The following is a 19,028-nucleotide window of genomic DNA, read 5'->3' as shown; positions in this document are numbered from 1 at the left end:
CTTATTTATTAATTACGAAATTAATAAATAATCAGGGTTTTTGGGCCTTCTTTGTTCCATCAGGCCTGATCTGGTCCATCAGGCCTGATCAACATGTTAACCTTTCTGGTCTGAATGTCATACATCTTCTTATTGGGCCTTGCAGCCCAAACTGTAATATTTAATTATGCAATCAGGGTTTATTTATCCCTATCAACTTATTAGATATTTATATATATATTTTTTAAATTTTATATCACTAAATCATAACTACTTACTTGACTATTTTTCTTTGTAGATTTTGTTGACTTTTGGATATATAAATAGTGTGACGAATTGACTTCTATTTTATTTACACTTTATTTTTTGTATACAATTTTTTAATAAGTAATACACTCTTTAAATGGAACACAACAATTTATTAAGACTCTCATTGTAACCGCAAGTTTGATTCCCCACAACTACGTTTTTATTCAAAATTTATTGATATAATTTTCAATTATTTAATTTTAACATGGTTCGATTCCCCATAACCTACATAAAATTTATTTATAATTTAACTTTTATGATTTTACTTAGATTTCAATTTGGCATGACTATACATAGTTAAATAAGATTTACTTATTATACACTTTTAATAATGCTTATTAATAATTTCACCATATTTTGATTCTTTGCAATAATGTACTTAAAAAAAATTATTTGTAATGTATCTTCTATAATTTCACTTGGATTTATTTATTATGACTACCTATAATTAAATAATATTTATTGCTATTCACACTTTATAATTTTGTCAAGTAAAACACTTTAAATTATTAGTATTCCGAGGAATGATCTCAGTATAGTAATTAAAAAGTATATGTCGTTAACGAGTATTTATAAACAAACCGCTTTAATATGATAAGTTTTCATGATCTTTTTTTTTTCGAGTCTTAATAATATTATGTTGGAGAGATTTTTTTTTGTTGCTAAGTATGTATATATTGTAGAAACTAAGAAAAACAAGGGATATACCCAAGCTCTATGACATGCCATAAAGGGGACTATCTATAATCAATCTACAAGCAGATTGAAGATAGAAAGCAATCAAAAAATATACTCAGGCCTAGTAAAAACTAGTTAAGAGAACCATAAAGAACTAGCTAATTTTGCTTTGAAATCGACCACGATCCCATCAAAAAGTTGTTGAGACCCAAAACAGCTTTTATCATGAGCCCGTGCGTTTCATTCCCTCCAAATATGATAACAAAAGATCTGAAGGCAATATAAAGAAAGGGTACGAAGTAGCTGTCTTCAATCTGTAAAATTAACTCCAGACAGTGAACCCAAGAGTCACCCAAAATGTGCACATACAAGAGAGTACAAATTTTCCGAAGTACGAAAGCACTGTTGGACAATGTCTAAGAAGGTGATTGTCCATCTCGAGACCTCCTATACACAAGTAACAAATCTGAGAAAAAGCAATGCCAAAACGAGCAAGGCGCGCAAGCGTAGGGAGACGCTCGTGACAAGCCACCCATTGGTGGTGCGCATAACGATAGATTGTGAGTTTGTGCCAAAGCGTATGAGCCCAACTTATCTCAGTTCCCCTATTTCTGATAGAATCCCAAATATTCCATGTCTTTATCTTGACAGCATGAATGCCTGCCCAAAGTATCCTGTCTTCTCTATGAACACGCACAACCGGAAAGGAAAAATGTTCAAGCCATTGCGTTAGGAGAGGATCAACGTGATGATGTCTAGAGTTGGGAGTTGGCAACGCCCAATGACCAGTTTGAAGCAGCACACCAATAGTAGCATTACTTGAAAGACCACATTGACGAATGATGGGAGATGTCAAAGTAGATACAAGACAGACCCCTTCCCACCAAGGATCAAACCACAACGAAGTATTGCATCCATTCCCTATATCATATGTGATGAACTACAATACAATGTTACAAAGTTTGAGAACCTTTTTCCAGATCCAGGATGAGTCAGGAGTAATTTTCATGGTCCATAAATGTTTGTTACGAAGAAGAGTAGCATTAACCCAAGTAGACAACAAATTAGAGTTTTTTGTGACAACCTTGAGTAAGTGACCTATAATTTGAGCTCGATTTCAATCCACCATATTTTTAACACCAAGGCCCCCTTCCTCCTAAGGGAGACAAACTATTCTCCAAGATATTTTAGCACCACCTTTCTGATTAATATTACTCCTCCACAAAAAAATGAGTCAACAAAGATTGGAATGTGCATGAACCGCTGTTGGAAGCAAAAAATGGTTGCACCATTAGGCCTCGATAGCATGTAGAACAGAGTTTATTAGGCGAACTCTTCCAGCAAAAGAGAGTAGCAGTGAAGTCTAATTATGAATTCTAGAAGTGATTTTATCAATCAGCGGAATGCAGTCATTCAAGCACAACTGATCAGAAATTGAAGACACCCCAAGAAACTTAACTGGTAGACACCCTCTAGGAATAGCAAAATCATTATCAAACCAATCAAAAAACTCGGGGGAAGCATTACGGAAAAAACTAATATTTTTTTGAATGCTTGGATGAAGCCCACTCATAGAGGAACAAGTGCTTGCATTTCCAATGATATTTGAAGGCAGGAGGCTTTTGCTTTAATAGACAACAGAGAACATTGATGCATACAGTGAAGAGATAAGTCGACAAAGGATCACCTTGGTGAATTCCTTGCGCACCATCAAAATAACCATGAATAATGCCATTAAGTTTGATAGAAAACTTTGTTGTGCAAATGCAAGCTTTAATCCAAGAGATAAAAGGGGATGAGAATCCCATTTTTTCCAAAGTAGCCAAAACAAAAGGCCATTGGAGAGATATAAATGTAGCATTTGATATTTTATAATTTAGGCCCGTACTTCACACATGTTACTAACTAGTATAATAGACTTTTGTATAATTTGTAAACTATTATAAAAAATAACAACTGTAGTTGACAAATAACAAATTTAAATTATTTACATTTATAGTTTATATAATTTTTTTGACCAAAAACTGGACCCAACATTATGTCGGTTTTGTAAATCACAAGGGGTTATGAAATACTTATTAGTTGAATGTAACTACATTGCATCAAATTTTCTTAGGTATTTATGGGATTATATGATAAATTAATGGAATATTATGTGTTATTAAGGTTTTTTTTTCATAAAAGAGATGTGAGAATAATTCTGTTTTAAAATAATTAACTTTGTTGATTAAAAATATTAACACATTGCATAAGTAAATTTTATGTGAGAGATATGACCAATAGATTATATCTTGATTAAGCTAATATGGAATGATGAGTTGGTTATTAGTTCCAATTAAAACGGCATATTTTCTAGTAAACAAATTAATTAATTAAAAAAATATTAAGTAAAGTGTAATTATTTAATTATGAACTTAACAAAGTATATATCTCAGAAATCATTGTTCATAAATTAGCAAAGAGAATACCCTCCTATCATTAAATAATTTGTAAATTTTTATTAGATCTCAAACTACCGATCTTTTTGACTTAAAAATTAACCCACTAAAAGAAATATTATCTAGAAGCCTTTTATCTAAATACACGGGTTGTTGATTCAATATCTAAAAGGGAGGCCCTGGTGCAACAAAATTATTTGGCAAATCTACAGCAGGCCCTCCATTAAACAAAGAAAGACTAGTACCAACACTTCCTATCACGGTAAATGCCTGAGATATCAGTGGCTGAACCTCCTGCACCTGATTAGCACCATTTGCTGCATTTTCCCGCTCTGCTGCCCCGTGCCTCTCCAATGGTATACGCTCAAATACCGCATTAGTAAAAGTAGCCACCATCAAAATAACTGCAACTTTGGCAATCAGCAGACCTACCACTTTTTCCCCAAGAACCTGCCCTTGTCCTTCTGATAAAAAGATCGATAGGCTCCCGAATCCTGGTGGAGCCGGGGGAGGAAGCACTGTCCCAGTAATCGAAATAATCTCAAAAGCACCTGGCAGTATAAGAACGCCCCCAGACAAGGAAGAAGAAGCATGTTGGTGGATGATAACATTCCAAACTGTCCCCTTCCCATTAAAGATACACACACCTCTGCCTCTCTGCATTGCATATGTGTTAAGGGTCTCCATTATGTCAGCGCCCGATGAAATTTCAAGAACGTGCGCCTCGAGAACATTGGAGCTCTCACAATTGCGGACAACAGGAGTCTTAGGCTTGTTTTTGGAGCCACGAGGACGGCCTCATGGATAACTTTTTGGGAAAAAACCGCCACCCCCTGTAGAGTTGTTGTTCTGGGGATTGGTGTTGTTCAGGGGATTGGTTTCAAAATCAGAGTGGTGCGGTTCATGAAGTGGGAGTAACTGTTGAACCATTTTGGAAGAGTCTTGGCTTTGGTTGTTATCGCCTTCCATCTGTAAATGTAACATAAAACTCTAGATCATTACTGATTTACTATATCACAACATATTGGTAGTGCCTTAAATTTATATGATTTAAAATACAGCTTTGATTTAAAACTGATTAGGCAATAATTATGGATTTCAAAATTATTTTATGTAGATATTAATAACATATTGGAGTAAATTAATGACTAAATTAAAAACTAAAATTCAATAGATTTTGACTAGTTTTTATTTTCTTTGATTTGTATGTCACGGGTTTGTTACAAATATAGCAACTGACTAAATTGCTACTCAGATATGGATTTTGCATATATTTACCTAGTGGCATACTGCTAGTGGCTTGACTATTAGTTACTAGGTTTTTTAGCACGTGGGATATAAATATGATTATTAGTTGCTAATTTTCTCGCACGTGCACGGACAAACTCTAGTTGCATAATTAGGAGGCGCGTACCATACCTGTATCATGTTTGTTAATTGCTAGTTATTTAGTGAAATAATCTTTTAGCACGTGACATGCACATATATTATATTGTTAATTTGTGCGGCAAACATTTATTTTTTAGGATAATAAGCACCGCAAAGATCAATGACATTATTCAAAATAATTGGATTTTATTATCTTACGGTGGACATGATTATTAGTTGCTAATTTCCTAGCACGTGAGTTGCAAGGACAAACTCTAGTTGCATAATTAGGTGGCGCGTACCATACCCGTATCATGATTGTTAATTGCTAGTTATTTTTAGGGAAGTAATCTTTTAGCACATGACATGCACATATATTATATTGTTAATTTGTGCGGAAAATATTTATTTTTTAGGATAATAAGCACCGCAAATATCAATGACATTTTTCAAAATAATTGATTTTTATTATCTTACGGTGCCTGTGTACATTATGAAAATTTGATTATTACTGATTAGCTAATTACACAGTGAAAAAATAAGTGATCAGGTGAATGAAGATATCGATCATAAATATCAAATGTAAACGGGAGGATTTTTATTATATAAATTCATAAAGTAAATTAGGATTTGATTGACTTATTAACACTAGAGGTAGCGCATATGGCGATTAACATTAAAAATTAAGGGCATTTTTAGTTATATTAACGAAGGTGTATTTAATTAGGAATATAACATATATTTTTGAATATTAAAAATTTGTGACTGTTTGATAGACTTTTAAAATATTCATTAAATTTGTCATATCTGGTTAAAAATTTATTGATTTTTATTGAAATATTATTGTATTCACATTTCAGAGACAATTAATTACTCCATCTGTTCCACTAGGTTCTTAACGTTTGAAATAAAAAGTTTGGCACGTATTTTAAGGTTCTTATTTACTATAGTTCCGTAACTTGTTTTTAATTTTTTTTCAATAAAAGTTTAAACGTTAAACTTTTATTCAGAAAAAGAAAATTTTAAATATATGTTATAAAACCATACTAGATAAAAGTATTAAAATCTATGTCGATACTCCATTTCAAATGTTAATAATCTAGTGAGACGAAGGAAGTAATATTTTATAAATTTTTAAAGTCGATGATATTCAAATTTATTTCATAAACTTTATAAAATTTTTGGATTGTAATGAAATTTTTATGAAGTTTTCTAGAAGATTATGGTAAATTCATGATATTTTAAAATATGTTACAAAAATTTATAAATTAGATAAAACACATTGAAATCATTATATAACTGGACCAAGACATTAAGCCACCCTTCACTAGACCAAGACATTAAGCCACGCTTCACTGCGGAACTATACAAATATTTTTAAGAAATTAATAAATATTTATTATTAAATATGATAACATTTACTTATATACGTGCTCCATTGAAAATAAAATAAATATTTTATAATTACAATAATAAATACATACGAAAATGCATTAATATATAAAAATTATAGGTTGTTTCGGAAATTAGAACTATTTGGTTTAGTTATTGATATGTGATTTATCGTGCGATTTTTGACAAATCGAATGATTTATCGGTAATTTAGCAACCCGGTAAAATATTGGACCGGTTTCTTAGCGATTTATTGATAATTTTTGAAAAATTGGCCTATACTTATCTTTTGCTAATGTATGTAAAATTTATTATTACCCCTGTAGCATATATTGTGCTCCACTATATTTCTTGACTACATCAAAAATACTTAAATATAAACTTTGAGTAACATACTTTTAACCAAATAATATGAAACTAATCACTAAGTCTAGTAGCATCCATAATTCTTTCTTAAACAAAATGATACACTCTGAACTCATAAAAACAATCAAACAATTAACACAAATTTAAAGGCTTAACAAAATGAATAGCCGAAAAATTACAATAACATGAAAAATAAAGTTTGAAATTGTAATAGAAAATTATTTTTGAAGTCAAAAGATTGGCATTTATGTATATAATATAAGATTATTTACTTGCTTTTTACATTGCCAAACTTGTTAGTCAAGACTTTACTCAATTAAATATTAAATATATAACTTGTTAGTCAAAACTTCTATTAATTATTTTTCTTATAAATTACAAAAATTTTAAAGAAAAGAATATTACGAACGATAATAATATATTTAGAAGAATATAAGTAACTATAATTTTTAATATTAACTAATTCAGAAAATTAAGAAAATTAGAAATTTAAAATAAGATTGAGGAACATCACACAAACGCTTTGGTCTTCCATCTTCTCCCCTATATATATTAATTTACCACCTATACCTATATTGAAGGTGAAAACTAGCTTGAGAATTATAATTTATGGTTAAGATTTTTGGGGTAAGATTAGGGCTAAAACTTAATTTTTTTTAATTTTTTGAATAATTCATCTGTGATCTCACGAGTGAACTAGTCATGTATGTCAAGTGTTGTCATTTTTAAAGTTCATTTGCAATGCTTTAATTGTAATGTGTATTGATTAATCTTTTTAAAAAATTCCTTGAAGGATCCAACAGGAATGAAATACACATGTGTGTAAATATTATGATTTCTACTACTCATTTGCAAATATTTTAATATAATTGTTTTTGAATAATAGTTTGTATTGATTATTTATAATTTTTGGGTGATCCAATTGTAATATTTAATATAAATATATATTAATTATATGTACAAAAAAGTGTGATTGGTAAAACACATTTGGATTGAATTTACAATGAAAAATCGATTATAATGATTCACATAATAAAGTTTCATAAATTTTTTTTTTCACAATTTTGATAATTTCCTAAAAAATTTTAAAACCGGGCTTATATGTGCAAAAAATTAAAATGATGACCAAAGTCTTAACATACCACAAGTTGATGGTAAATAGAAGATATCGTTGAAAATTATAGTTTACAAAAAAATTGAAATTGGGCCTTAAGTTAAATATTCAATATTGAAGTCAAAACTTATAACCTACCTCATGCACGAAACCATAATTCTATAAAAAATTTAAAATGAGGGCTCTAATCCAAAACTTCAAAATGAGCATCTAAATTTAAAAAGTTAAAAATGACGCCCAACTTTATAATTGATATTTAGGAATTATAAGTCAAGCATAGTAGAAAAATTTGTAATTAGTATTTATAAAGCTATAGTTTTCTTCCACCGATTTTCATTTTCATTTTACAACTTTTCATCTTCTTCCTCTGCTACTTGCACATCTGTTTCATTTTTCACATCTTGATTGTTTAGGTAAAAAATTTCTTCCCTTCATTACTTTTTTTAGTTTGTTGTCCATTTTTCAATTTTAAAATGAACTTAGGTATTCATTAATACTAACCATTTATATTCATGTTATGTAAATTGTATGTACTGGACAATGACATGAGATAACAAATAATTTTAGGTTCTTAGAATGTTTAGGGTGGGACCAAGAGACCTCTCAAATACTTATTTTCACATGGTAGTTCTTTCACAAAGACTTGCTATTGTAATTAAGAAGGGAGGAACAAGCACACTTGGAGAGCTATGAAGAGTTGTATGGAAAAAGCTACTCTAAATGAATTTAAATTCACTAATGAAGGCAAAAAGACAACGTTGTGATCAAAGATTATGACGTAAAAGAATGCATGCTAGGACAAAGATATAAGAAATGCTAAAATAATGAAGACTCTGAAGATGATTAATTAAGTTTTAAAAAAATCTTCTAGATATGTTTTTTAGGTTGTTATTGTTAGTATTTGTGCCCTACACATAACCCTATTATATTTTGTTTATGATATTTGGATTATTAATATTTATGTTCTATCGATTATTCTTTTATAGTTTATTATATCTTAATTTACTGCGATATAAATATTAGATTAATAAATGTCCTTTTAATATGATATGAATTCTATATCTCTAAGTACGTGACTAGTATTATATCCTAAATATCCCTAGTCGACTGTTATTATTATGGGACAATAATAATACATTAAGACTAGTGTGCTTATTGACTGATAATCACATCTTATTGATCATACGTATAGTGATAGTAAAATGGAAAACACGGGTAGATGTAAATATACATGGTGTTGGACAGACCAAATGTGAGATTTTACATGTGTGTTGATAAGTAATTCTGACAGTGATAATGATGTAATCGTCCTTCGACTTGAAATCATTATATTTCTATATGATGATTAATATACTTTGATATTACATTAAAAGTTGCCTTTGACCGGTTAATGATGAAATTGGACTTTAGATGTATAATAAATCATATGAGAAATATGAATGATCTAGAAATGATTTAACCTTCCTATTTGGAGTAATATTATTGGCCTCTTGTGCAAGCTAGACTATGAAATGCGTGACGCCGCGCTCAAATGTTGATTTGGAATGATAGTCTACTCATTGATCATGGAACCCGCGATTAAACCATGAAGAGGATGACACATAACATGCCTTGAGTTTAATCTATAATATATTGTTAGATGGATTATATTATATTGTACATTATTCACGAAAGGTTTAATCAATCACCGATTTAATTATTATTACTTGCGTAGCAATGATGTAATTCTGGATGCCACTCATTATTTATAATTTTAATATGAGATATTTAATAATTTGCCAACATAATAATAACCTATAGGGTCGACGCAAAAAGAAAGTTGGAGGAATATTTAATTTAAACTCAAATTTGAATTAAATATGAATTTTTTATTATTTAATTTTAATTAAGTTGGAATAAATTAATAGATTAAATAAAATTCAAATTTATTATTATTAAATTAGAAATTTAGTTATTGGATAATTAAGTGAGCCTTAATTAGATAATAAATTAGAATTTAATATTTAATATGACTACATTGTTGGATTAGGGTTATAACTCATTTTTTTCTCTCATATATATTCTCTTTTAGGGATGAATTAGGTAACTACGTTTTTATAACAAAACCCTAGTAGCAGAGGGAGAGAGAGAAGAAGAACGAGTTCAATTTCCGGTGCTAGTACACGCCTCCTCCGTACCGGATTTTGTGTGGATACCTATACGGCGTAGATCGTTAAGGCGAGATACGTGGTGTTGGGTTGAAGTAATGATCTCTTTTTGACAAAATAAAACACTTTAAGGTAAATATCTCATCCACAAATTAAATATTTTTTCGCATGGATCCTGCGGTGGGTTTCAGTTTTTATCTGTTTTTACGGTTTTATTTATTGTTCCGTTGTGTTTTTATATCCCGAAACCCAACAATGGTATCATAGCTACTTGCAAAAGGTTTTAATTCGTTTATGTGTTACTGATTTTGATGATAATATCATGTATACATTCTGTCATGACTATATGTTTGCGATTTGTATATTATACATGTGTTGATAATCTTCCATGATAGATATTATGATATTATGCATGTGTTAATGATTAGCCATGATAAATATGATGATATTATATATGTTGATGATCTTCCATGATATATATGAAGATATTATGCGTGTGTTGATGATCTGAGATGACTTTTATTATGATTAATTGTGTATGGACACAATAGGGGACTGGAACATACTGTATGTATATGATATAATGATACAGACATGAAGAATCAAGCAGAAAGTTTCTGTTTTGATTATGATGTTTTTTTCAAAATTTTCAGCGGAGTTTGTTCTGTAAAATAGTGTTTCATATATGTTCCACTTGATATGATTAATTAGATTAATAATAATAAGTATGTAATAAATTATATTAATATATGTTATTTAAGCATGGTGGATGGTTATGATCTTTAGACATTAGATTAATGTTTTTTAATTGTGGTTTTAGTTTTTAAATATGACTTGCATGTCGTTTTGATTCATGTAATATTAAATCTCGAATGTAACTCGAGTTCTTCTTGTAAGTTTATTAGATTAGTCTTTTATATTTTATTTATGTAATGCACCTGAAGACTTGAAGACTAGAAAAAGGAGTCCATTGAATGTGATCCAAGAAAGCTATACAAGGAAGCAAATAAAGTAAGAAGACATATGATGTAATAGATAGTTGTATTTATTTACTTAACCACCTTAGATTGACCATGATCTTGATCATGAGCTTGATGAAGATCACATAGGATGGGGCCATAACCTACCACGTTTATTTTATTGCACTTTACATATATCATGTGATGAATGAATCTATAGAGTAGTTAGAATGATGTATGCTTAATTAGATTAACAATGTATGTATATATTAGATAATTCACCCATACAATGCCTGCTAAAGAAGATAAAATTTGTCATGATTCAAGATTTTAAAATTTAATAAACGAACATGAGATTCTTGTATTTTAGAAATACAGAATAAAAATAAGAATTTTCTTTATTTCTGATATGGGGCAATTTTGTCAAAAAGCGGGTACATTGAACTTGTAAGGTTGTGGGTTTTAAGAGAGACCATTGTGACTCCCTCTCTACTGGGAAATCAAACCATTGACAAATATTGATTTGAAGTATATTATTCAAGGAACAATTGATAATCTCTTTATGATGGGATCATGATCGTTTTAATATTTACAAAACCCTAAAGCTCATATTAAGTTGTTCACATGCCTTCCAATATGTCCAACGCGTTAACCCCTACATCGATAAGGAGTGGGTTCGCAAGAGCGAAGTACTCCCATCTATAGGGGAGATGCGGTGAAGTATATTAATACTTTCTGACTATTATGTTTGACTTAACAAAGTTACCACAATAGGATTGTGAACTTAGAGGCATGGAGTTTGGCGAGATTTATTAGATAAATATGAACAAATGTTGTTCCATCGAACTCTCCAAGAGTTATATAGTTGATATAATTAACAAATACTGTCTATCTTATTGAATCATGTTTTAGGAGTAAAGCCAAAGCTGAACTAAAATGTTGTGAAATTTGGATCTTGGCTCACCAGAAAGGATATTGAAGATTTTCTTTCCGAATTAATAGTTAGGGCTATTGATTTAATAAAAATAGTAGGAGATATATATTTTGAATATATATAAATAATCACTTGAACATAATCTAATGAGCATCTGTAGACTAATTCATTTTATGTATTTTAATATTATAGATATCAAACGGCAAACAACTCAAACAACTTCTCTGTGTGGCCAGTCCTTGAGAGGGACAAGCTGACATGAACAAACTTCCTTGATTGGAAAAGGAACCAGAGGATAGTCCTCAGGAATGAGCGAAAGTTCTATGTCATTAATGTTCCTCGCCCTGAACCTCTTCCTGAAGGTGCAACACATGTTCAACAGGCTGCTTATCAAAAGCATATAGATGCTGACATGTATGTCACCTATTTGATGCTAGCGACTATGAGTCCTGAGCTTCAGAAACAATATGAGCATATGAATGCTTATATCATGATTGATCATCTTAAATGTATGTTTGAACAACGGGCTCGTCAAGAGAGATTTGATACAAGCAAAGCTTTGTATGTATGCAAACAGGGTGATCGTGATTTGGTTGGACCGCATATTTTGAAGATGATTTAATATATGGAGTACCTTGCTACTATGGGTTCTAAGATTGGGACGGAAGCCTAGATAGATCTGATCTTACAATCTTTGAACAACCATTGTGCTCAATTTTTAATGAATTACAACATGAATGTGAGACAAGATACCTACCAAATTGTTGGCTATATTGGAAACTGCCGAGACCAACATTTAGACGGTGTCCCTTGCTCCTATAATGATGGTGATCAAAGAGAGAGACAAAGGGAAAGGTAAATGGAAAGGCAAGAAGATGATGTGATCCAAATCTGGTACTGCTCCCAAAACTTCTCCCAAATAGGATTTGAAGCCTGGAGGCGGTATTGCAAAGGGAGATACTTATCACTATTGCAAGAAACCGGGTCATTGGAAGAGAAACTATCATGCTTTTTTGGAGGATCTGGAAAATAAGAAGGCTGCCGGCGGTTCTGATTCATGTATTTATGGTATAAAAGTTAATTTTTCTACTTCTAGTTCATGGGTATTAGATAATGGATATGGTTCTCACATTTGTATAAATATGCAGGAACTGCAGGAAAGTAGGATATTGGTGAAGGGAGAAGTCGACCTACGTGTTGGGAATAGAGTAAAGATTGCTACTTTAGCTGTAGGGACTTATCATTTATCATTACCCACCGGGCTTATTTTAGAACTAAATAATTGTTTTTACGTGCCTGCGATTTTTAAAAACATTAATTCGGTTTTTTATTTGGATAAGCAAGGTTTTCCATTTTTGATTAAGAAAAATGTTTTTCCTTTTTATTGAATAATGCTAGCTATGGGGTTGCACATTTGTTTAATAGTTTATATGTTCTTGATCTTGATACTCATGTCTATAACATAAATAGTAATGATAATAAACGCAATAAGATGATAGACTCAAATCAAACATACCTCTGGCATTGTCATTTAGGCCACATAAATGAGAAACGCATTTCTAAGTTACATAAAGATGGCTACCTGGATAAATTTGAATTATGAATCATACCAAGAATGCAAAGCTTGTCTCATTGGAACATAGTTTACTCCTTCGGGAATGCCTCAATGGAACATAGTTTTTGAGAGAAGAAATCGTACCTTGTTGGACATGGTACGATCGATGATGAGTCTAAAGGATCTTCCAATAAATTTCTGGGGTTATGCTCTGGAAACAGCTACACATACACTAAATCGAGTTCTAACTAAATTGGTTAAAAAGACTCCATATGAGATATGAACTGAGAAATGTCATAGCATGTCATTTATGAAAGTATGGGGATGCAAAGCATTTGTGAAATGCTTGGTCTCTGATAAGCTAGGACCAAAATTAGATAAATGTTATTTTGTGGGATATCGTGAAGAAACAAAGGGTGTAGTTTATATAATTCTACTGAGAACCAAGTGTCTGTTGCTCGGACTGCTGTATTTTTTGAAATAGAGTTACTTTACAAGAAAAATAGTGGGAGGACTATAGATCTCGATGAAGATGTTCCTGCTCTGGAAACATAGGTTTTTCGTAGATCTAGTAGGGTTCGTCATGAGTGAGAGAGATATTATGGATTTTTATTGACTCAAGATGATGATGTGATGCTTATAGACAATGATGAGCCTCTTATCTACCAAGAAGCTATGAACAGTCCATACTCCGAGAGATAACTAGAGGCCATGAAATCCGAGATGGAATCCATTTATCAAAATAAAGTATGGATTTTAGTTGATCCACCTGAAGGGATAAAACCTAAAGGATGCAAGTGGGGTTTTAAGAAGAAAACTAAAATAGATGGTAAAGTACAGACCTATAAGGCAGCACTAATGGAAAAATGTTTCAAATAAATTCATGGTATAGACTATGATGAGACTTTTTCACCAGTTGTTATGGTCAAGTCCATTAGGATTTTTTAGCAGTAGCTGCTCAATACTACTATGAGATTTGGCAAATGGATGTTAAAACCGCTTTCTTCGAGTACTCTTAGCCCCTTTGGTTTTTTCGAGTGATGCACTAAGCACTCTCTCCTCCAGTTTTAACTCTTCCCTTCGTAGCTTTATGACCTTGAGTTTCAGCGCATCGACCTCCCATTTTTGGTCCTTTGTTCAGTCTGATCGGTCTCTTTCGATTTTCCCTTTTCTTTGGCGATATTTTCTGCTCTCAGCTTTCTTAGCATCTCCTGTTCTTCAGGAGTTGGGACTATTTCGGCTTCCTCATCGAAATCAGCTCCCAGATTCCGAGGGTTAATCACAGATTGCATCGTAGGATTAGTTTTCAGATCGGTGAACCCCAAATGGCCCTGCTCAACGTTGCTTTTAGTCATCGTCTCTGATCTCAGGACTTAATCTCGTATTCCCACAAACGGCGCCAAATGTTATAACCAATTCTCTGCCGACTTGGTCTCCGTCCCGATGAATAAACTTCGGCCTACAAAGAGATGAATGCGGTAGATGATCCCCCGATTCACCTCCGGTATGAGAATAAGTTAACTGGTTTTTGTATGGATAATTCAGAATACAAGATATTAATTTGATCCGAGAGTGTGTGTTGATGAATGAATTTTTTTTGTGTACATAACCGTAACCATCAATGTTACTCTCCGAACTTGTCGGTTCATTGCGTTTAGAGGGGGGATGTGGCAGTTGTGGCTAGGAGAATGTGTCCTCATCTTTATTGGACAAACCGTCGTCCTCGTTATTGGGCCGACCATTCTTCAGTCCACGTAGTGCCTTATCTTTTTCGGCCCAAACACGTTATACGGGCCTAATAACAGTGAGCCTCCAACATGCTATACAACACGAACTCAACTTCTTTGACTATTATACTAGAATCTCATCAAAATAAATTACCTTTTATGTTTGGTGACTTGTTAACTGGGCTTTGAGGTTTAAAGAGGACCTTTTGGAGAGACATATAATGGATTTTTTATAATTCATAATTTATAATAAGTTGAGTTTTTCGAAGTGGGTTATAGTACAAGACCTCATCTTCAACTATTAAAAACATAATTTCCCTTTTATGTTTGGTGGTTTTTTCATCTGCGATTTGAAGAGAACCTTTTGGAGCCCCTTTTGGAGCCATCTATACTCTTTATTATCAAAATATTGAATTACCAAATTTGTTACAACTGTTAACACAAATTGACTTTGTCCTCTATCAATTAGTATCATGACCATATAATTGTTTTTAAAATATGATAATATTATTAAATCTCAACTATTAACAACTTCAATTCTCTGCAGACTGTATTTTCTATTAGTTAATTTTCATCTAAGCAACTCTTTACTTTTATTATATAGAAAAACATTTTTAAGGAGCCATATTAAACAAATTATACTGAAAAAAGATAATTATTTTAATTTCAAAGATAATTTTTTTATCAATAATTAAGTAATATTAAACAAACTATATTAAAAAAGTTAAACAAATAATATTAAAAAGTGATTATTTTAATTTTAAAAACAACTTCTTATCAATAATTAACCTTTTTCATATTATAAACAAGTGAAATATACCGTATACGAGGAGTTAGATGGTTAACCATCTGCTTTACTTTATTGTTCAAAATCAGTTCTCCTTCTTTTCCTCTTATTCTTCCAAGATAATTATTTTAATTTCAAAAATAACTTCATATCAATAATTAAGTACTATTAAACAATTTATATTGAAAAAAGTAAATATAAATATTAAGTAATATTAATTCCACACTTTTATTAATAAATGAAATCATCTTTGATTGAAATAAAAAATTACTAAAGTACCAAATTTGGTACTCACCATATAATTATATATATATTTTTAAAATTTTATATTATTAAATTATAAGTACTAACATGAAATGAATTGTAGACTTTATTTTATAGTAGTTAGTGTTCATCCAAGTACTAACATATATTGACATACTTTTTTTTAGATTTTGTTTTTTAACCTATACTATTTATTTTTTATAAACAATTAAGCCATAATTTATTGGAACATAAACATATCAAAAGTAACAAATTACTAAATTTTGGTACTTATGTTATGGATTAAAAACTAATATATAATTGCTGTATTTAATACTAAGGAACGTGAGATTCAAGGCTCGATTTTGACTGCTCTTGTATTTCGTGACTCAATCTGCCTTAACAAGATACCTACGTACCTTGCTGATTGCCAAGGATCAAGTCAAAAAATGTAGTTCTTATTTGTGGGGTCAGACCCCTTATATAGGTGTGAGAGTCCTTGAATTGGACTTGGTATAGGAGACTTGGTGGTCAAGTCTCTGAATTAGGATAGACTTAGGAGTCCTAGGGAGTAGGAAGCCGATTCCTTATCCCATGAGGTTCCTTGGAGGCCAATCTACAAGGATTTATATCCCCACTAGGACTTATCTTAATAGCTATTTTTCTCCCTTATTTATTAATTATGAAATTAATAAATAATCACGGTTTTTTGGCCTTCTTTGTTCCATCAGGCGTGATCTGGTCCATCAGGCCTAATCAACATGTTAACATTTCTGGTCTGAATGTCACACATCTTCTTATTGGGCCTTGCAGCCCAAACTGTAATATTTAATTATGCAATCAGGGTTTATTTATCCCTATCATTTGCCCCCCCAACTTTTGGGAAATCGTATAAGATTTCGCAAAAGTTAAGTTCATTTATTACCTTACAAGGCTTTATTTTTCTGTGTAAAGTGTGGAGCGACCTACACGTTTATAACGATTTTTCCTTCTATTCAGGAATTATCCTAATCTCTAGGAATTTTTCCTTTAATTCCAGGATTTTTCCATAATTTTCTGGGGTTTATCCTTAATTTTATGGATTTTTCCTTAATTTTCTGGGATTTATCCTTAATTTTCTGGATTTTTTTCTAATTTTCTGGATTTTTCCCTAATTTTCTGGGATTTATCCTTAATTTTCTGGATTTGTCCCTAATTTTCTGGGATTTATCCTTAATTTTCTGGATTTTTCCCTAATTTTCTAGGATTTATCCTTAATTTTCTACCTTAAAATCGATCAGGGTTTATACCAAATCGATTAGGATTCCTGATCGATTTTGATCAGGATTATGATCGAACTAACTCAGGAAATAACATTCTGGTCGATTGGATCTTCGATCAGGATCTATGCGGAATCGTTCAGGATACCTGATCGATTTCGATCAGGATTCTGATCGAACTGGCCTTCAAAGTGACACTCTGGTCGATTAACTCTTCGACCAGGATCTACGTAGAATCGATCAGGAATCCTGATCGATTTCGATCAGGATTCTGATCGAACTAAATGAACTTTTAACCCCCTGATCGAATAAAATATCTATCAGGATTTTCTCTTTTGTCGATCAGGACTATGATCGAACTAAGTGGATTTCTACCCTTTTGTTCGATTGAGATATCGATCAGGATTTACTTCTTTGTCGATCAGGACTCTGATCGAATTCAATAGATTTCTTCCGTTTTGATCGAATGAGATATCGATCAGGATTTACTTCTTTGTCGATCAGGACTCTGATCGAATTCAATAGATTTCTTCCCTTTTGGTCGAATGAGATATCAATCAGGATTTACTTATTTGTCGATCAGGACTCTGATCGAATACAATAAATTTCTTCCCTTTTGTTCGAATGAGATATCGATCAGGATTTACTTCTTTGTCGATCAGGACTCTGATCGAATTCAATAGATTTCTTCCCTTTTGGTCGAATGAGATATCGATCAGGATTTACTTCTTTGTCGATCAGGACTCTGATCGAATACAATAGATTTCTTGCCTTTTGGTCGAATGAGATATCGATCAGGATTTACTTCTTTGTCGATCAGGACTCTGATCGAACCATCTTAAAATTCTGGTCAATTTTTTACCCTTCATTTTCCATAGAAGCTTCTAGATTATTCCCGATATTTTTGGTAGATGGGCTTTTATGCTGGGCCTGGCTAAATGGGCCTAAAAACACCTCGTATTCTGAGCTTTTCGCCTATATAAGTATAGTGTGAAGTGAAAATCCTCACTTCACTTCACACTTTTCATATTTTCTCTCACAATTCTCTCTAGAGTTCTCCCTTTGAGAAGACAATTTCCGGCGACCACAGCCACCGCAACTCCACCCTTCTCAAGTTTTTCTGGGTTTCAAGCATTAAATCGAAGCATATCAATGGCGGATCATGACTTGGCTCGTTTGCAGAAGATGAATGTTTCTAAGAGAGGTACAAACATTCAAATTCAATCTCCATATACTTCCCTAATTGATATGATTAACTCTAGAGGTGATGAATATCCCTCTCTATCTGAGTTAGATTCGTATAACCATGGTAACACCTTTCATGAGTTAGATGGTAGAATCGAGTCCATGAACACCCTGTACAGACTTCCACCTTATCTTAGGATCACCCCAGCTGCCCCAGGGGATAGGATATGTAACTGGGAGGGGGATACTTTATTTATTTATCGAGGAGCCCTGACCGCGGGTCTTAGGTTCCCATTCCATGAATTTATTCCTCGCTTACTCGCTGATGTACAAATCAACCCTTGTCAACTCCCTCCTAACGCTTGGAGGAACATTATTTGTTTTATGGTCCTTTGTCTTAGAAACAATTTTCCTCTTTCCGTAGCTGTCTTTAGGAAAGTTTTCCAATTCTATAATAGCTCCATGAGTCAACCAGGTTGGGTTTTAATTCGTCAACAGCCAAAAATCCCCCATATCTTTGATAGTAATTCCATAGTTGAGAACAACCCCAAATGGAGGGATGAGTTCGTTAGGCTGACCTGGGCCGGG

General features: G+C 32.1%; 3 protein-coding genes across 3 annotated transcripts; 1 reads left to right on the top strand and 2 right to left on the bottom strand.

Moving 5' to 3' along the window:
* Positions 1 to 1,288: 1,288 nt before the first annotated feature.
* LOC141702335 (uncharacterized) lies at positions 1,289 to 2,774 on the bottom strand. The gene is made up of 2 exons (XM_074506036.1): positions 2,625 to 2,774; positions 1,289 to 1,906 (listed from the first exon to the last, which is right to left on the bottom strand). The coding sequence occupies exons 1-2, from the start codon at positions 2,772 to 2,774 to the stop codon at positions 1,289 to 1,291; spliced, it is 768 nt and encodes a 255-aa protein (XP_074362137.1).
* Positions 2,775 to 3,569: 795 nt separating this feature from the next.
* On the bottom strand, positions 3,570 to 4,091 carry LOC141702334 (AT-hook motif nuclear-localized protein 29-like). The gene has a single exon (XM_074506035.1). The coding sequence runs from the start codon at positions 4,089 to 4,091 to the stop codon at positions 3,570 to 3,572; it is 522 nt and encodes a 173-aa protein (XP_074362136.1).
* An 8,326-nt stretch (positions 4,092 to 12,417) lies between these two features.
* LOC141702333 (uncharacterized) lies at positions 12,418 to 13,794 on the top strand. Its single transcript, XM_074506034.1, has 3 exons — positions 12,418 to 12,539; positions 12,781 to 13,028; positions 13,724 to 13,794. The coding sequence occupies exons 1-3, from the start codon at positions 12,418 to 12,420 to the stop codon at positions 13,792 to 13,794; spliced, it is 441 nt and encodes a 146-aa protein (XP_074362135.1).
* Positions 13,795 to 19,028: the final 5,234 nt, after the last annotated feature.

This window comes from Apium graveolens, unplaced genomic scaffold, assembly GCF_009905375.1.
Source record: "Apium graveolens cultivar Ventura unplaced genomic scaffold, ASM990537v1 ctg4882, whole genome shotgun sequence".
Lineage (NCBI taxonomy): Eukaryota > Viridiplantae > Streptophyta > Magnoliopsida > Apiales > Apiaceae > Apium > Apium graveolens.
The sequence above is the reverse complement of the archived record's forward strand: the minus strand, read 5'-3'. Positions and strand labels throughout refer to the sequence as shown.

Bases quoted from the DNA above. Each gene is read 5' to 3' on its own strand.
- LOC141702335 (XM_074506036.1), bottom strand. From the start codon at position 2,774: ATGGGATTCTCATCCCCTTTTATCTCTTGGATTAAAGCTTGCATTTGC. The intron at 1,907-2,624 runs GTATGCATCAAT...ATTGTATTGTAG, and splicing joins TGTCGACTTATCTCTTCACT to TTCATCACATATGATATAGG.
- LOC141702334 (XM_074506035.1), bottom strand. From the start codon at position 4,091: ATGGAGACCCTTAACACATATGCAATGCAGAGAGGCAGAGGTGTGTGT.
- LOC141702333 (XM_074506034.1), top strand. From the start codon at position 12,418: ATGAATGTGAGACAAGATACCTACCAAATTGTTGGCTATATTGGAAAC. The intron at 12,540-12,780 runs GTAAATGGAAAG...TTCTACTTCTAG, and splicing joins AGAGAGAGACAAAGGGAAAG to TTCATGGGTATTAGATAATG. The intron at 13,029-13,723 runs GTTTTCCATTTT...TTTTTGAAATAG, and splicing joins TTTTTATTTGGATAAGCAAG to AGTTACTTTACAAGAAAAAT.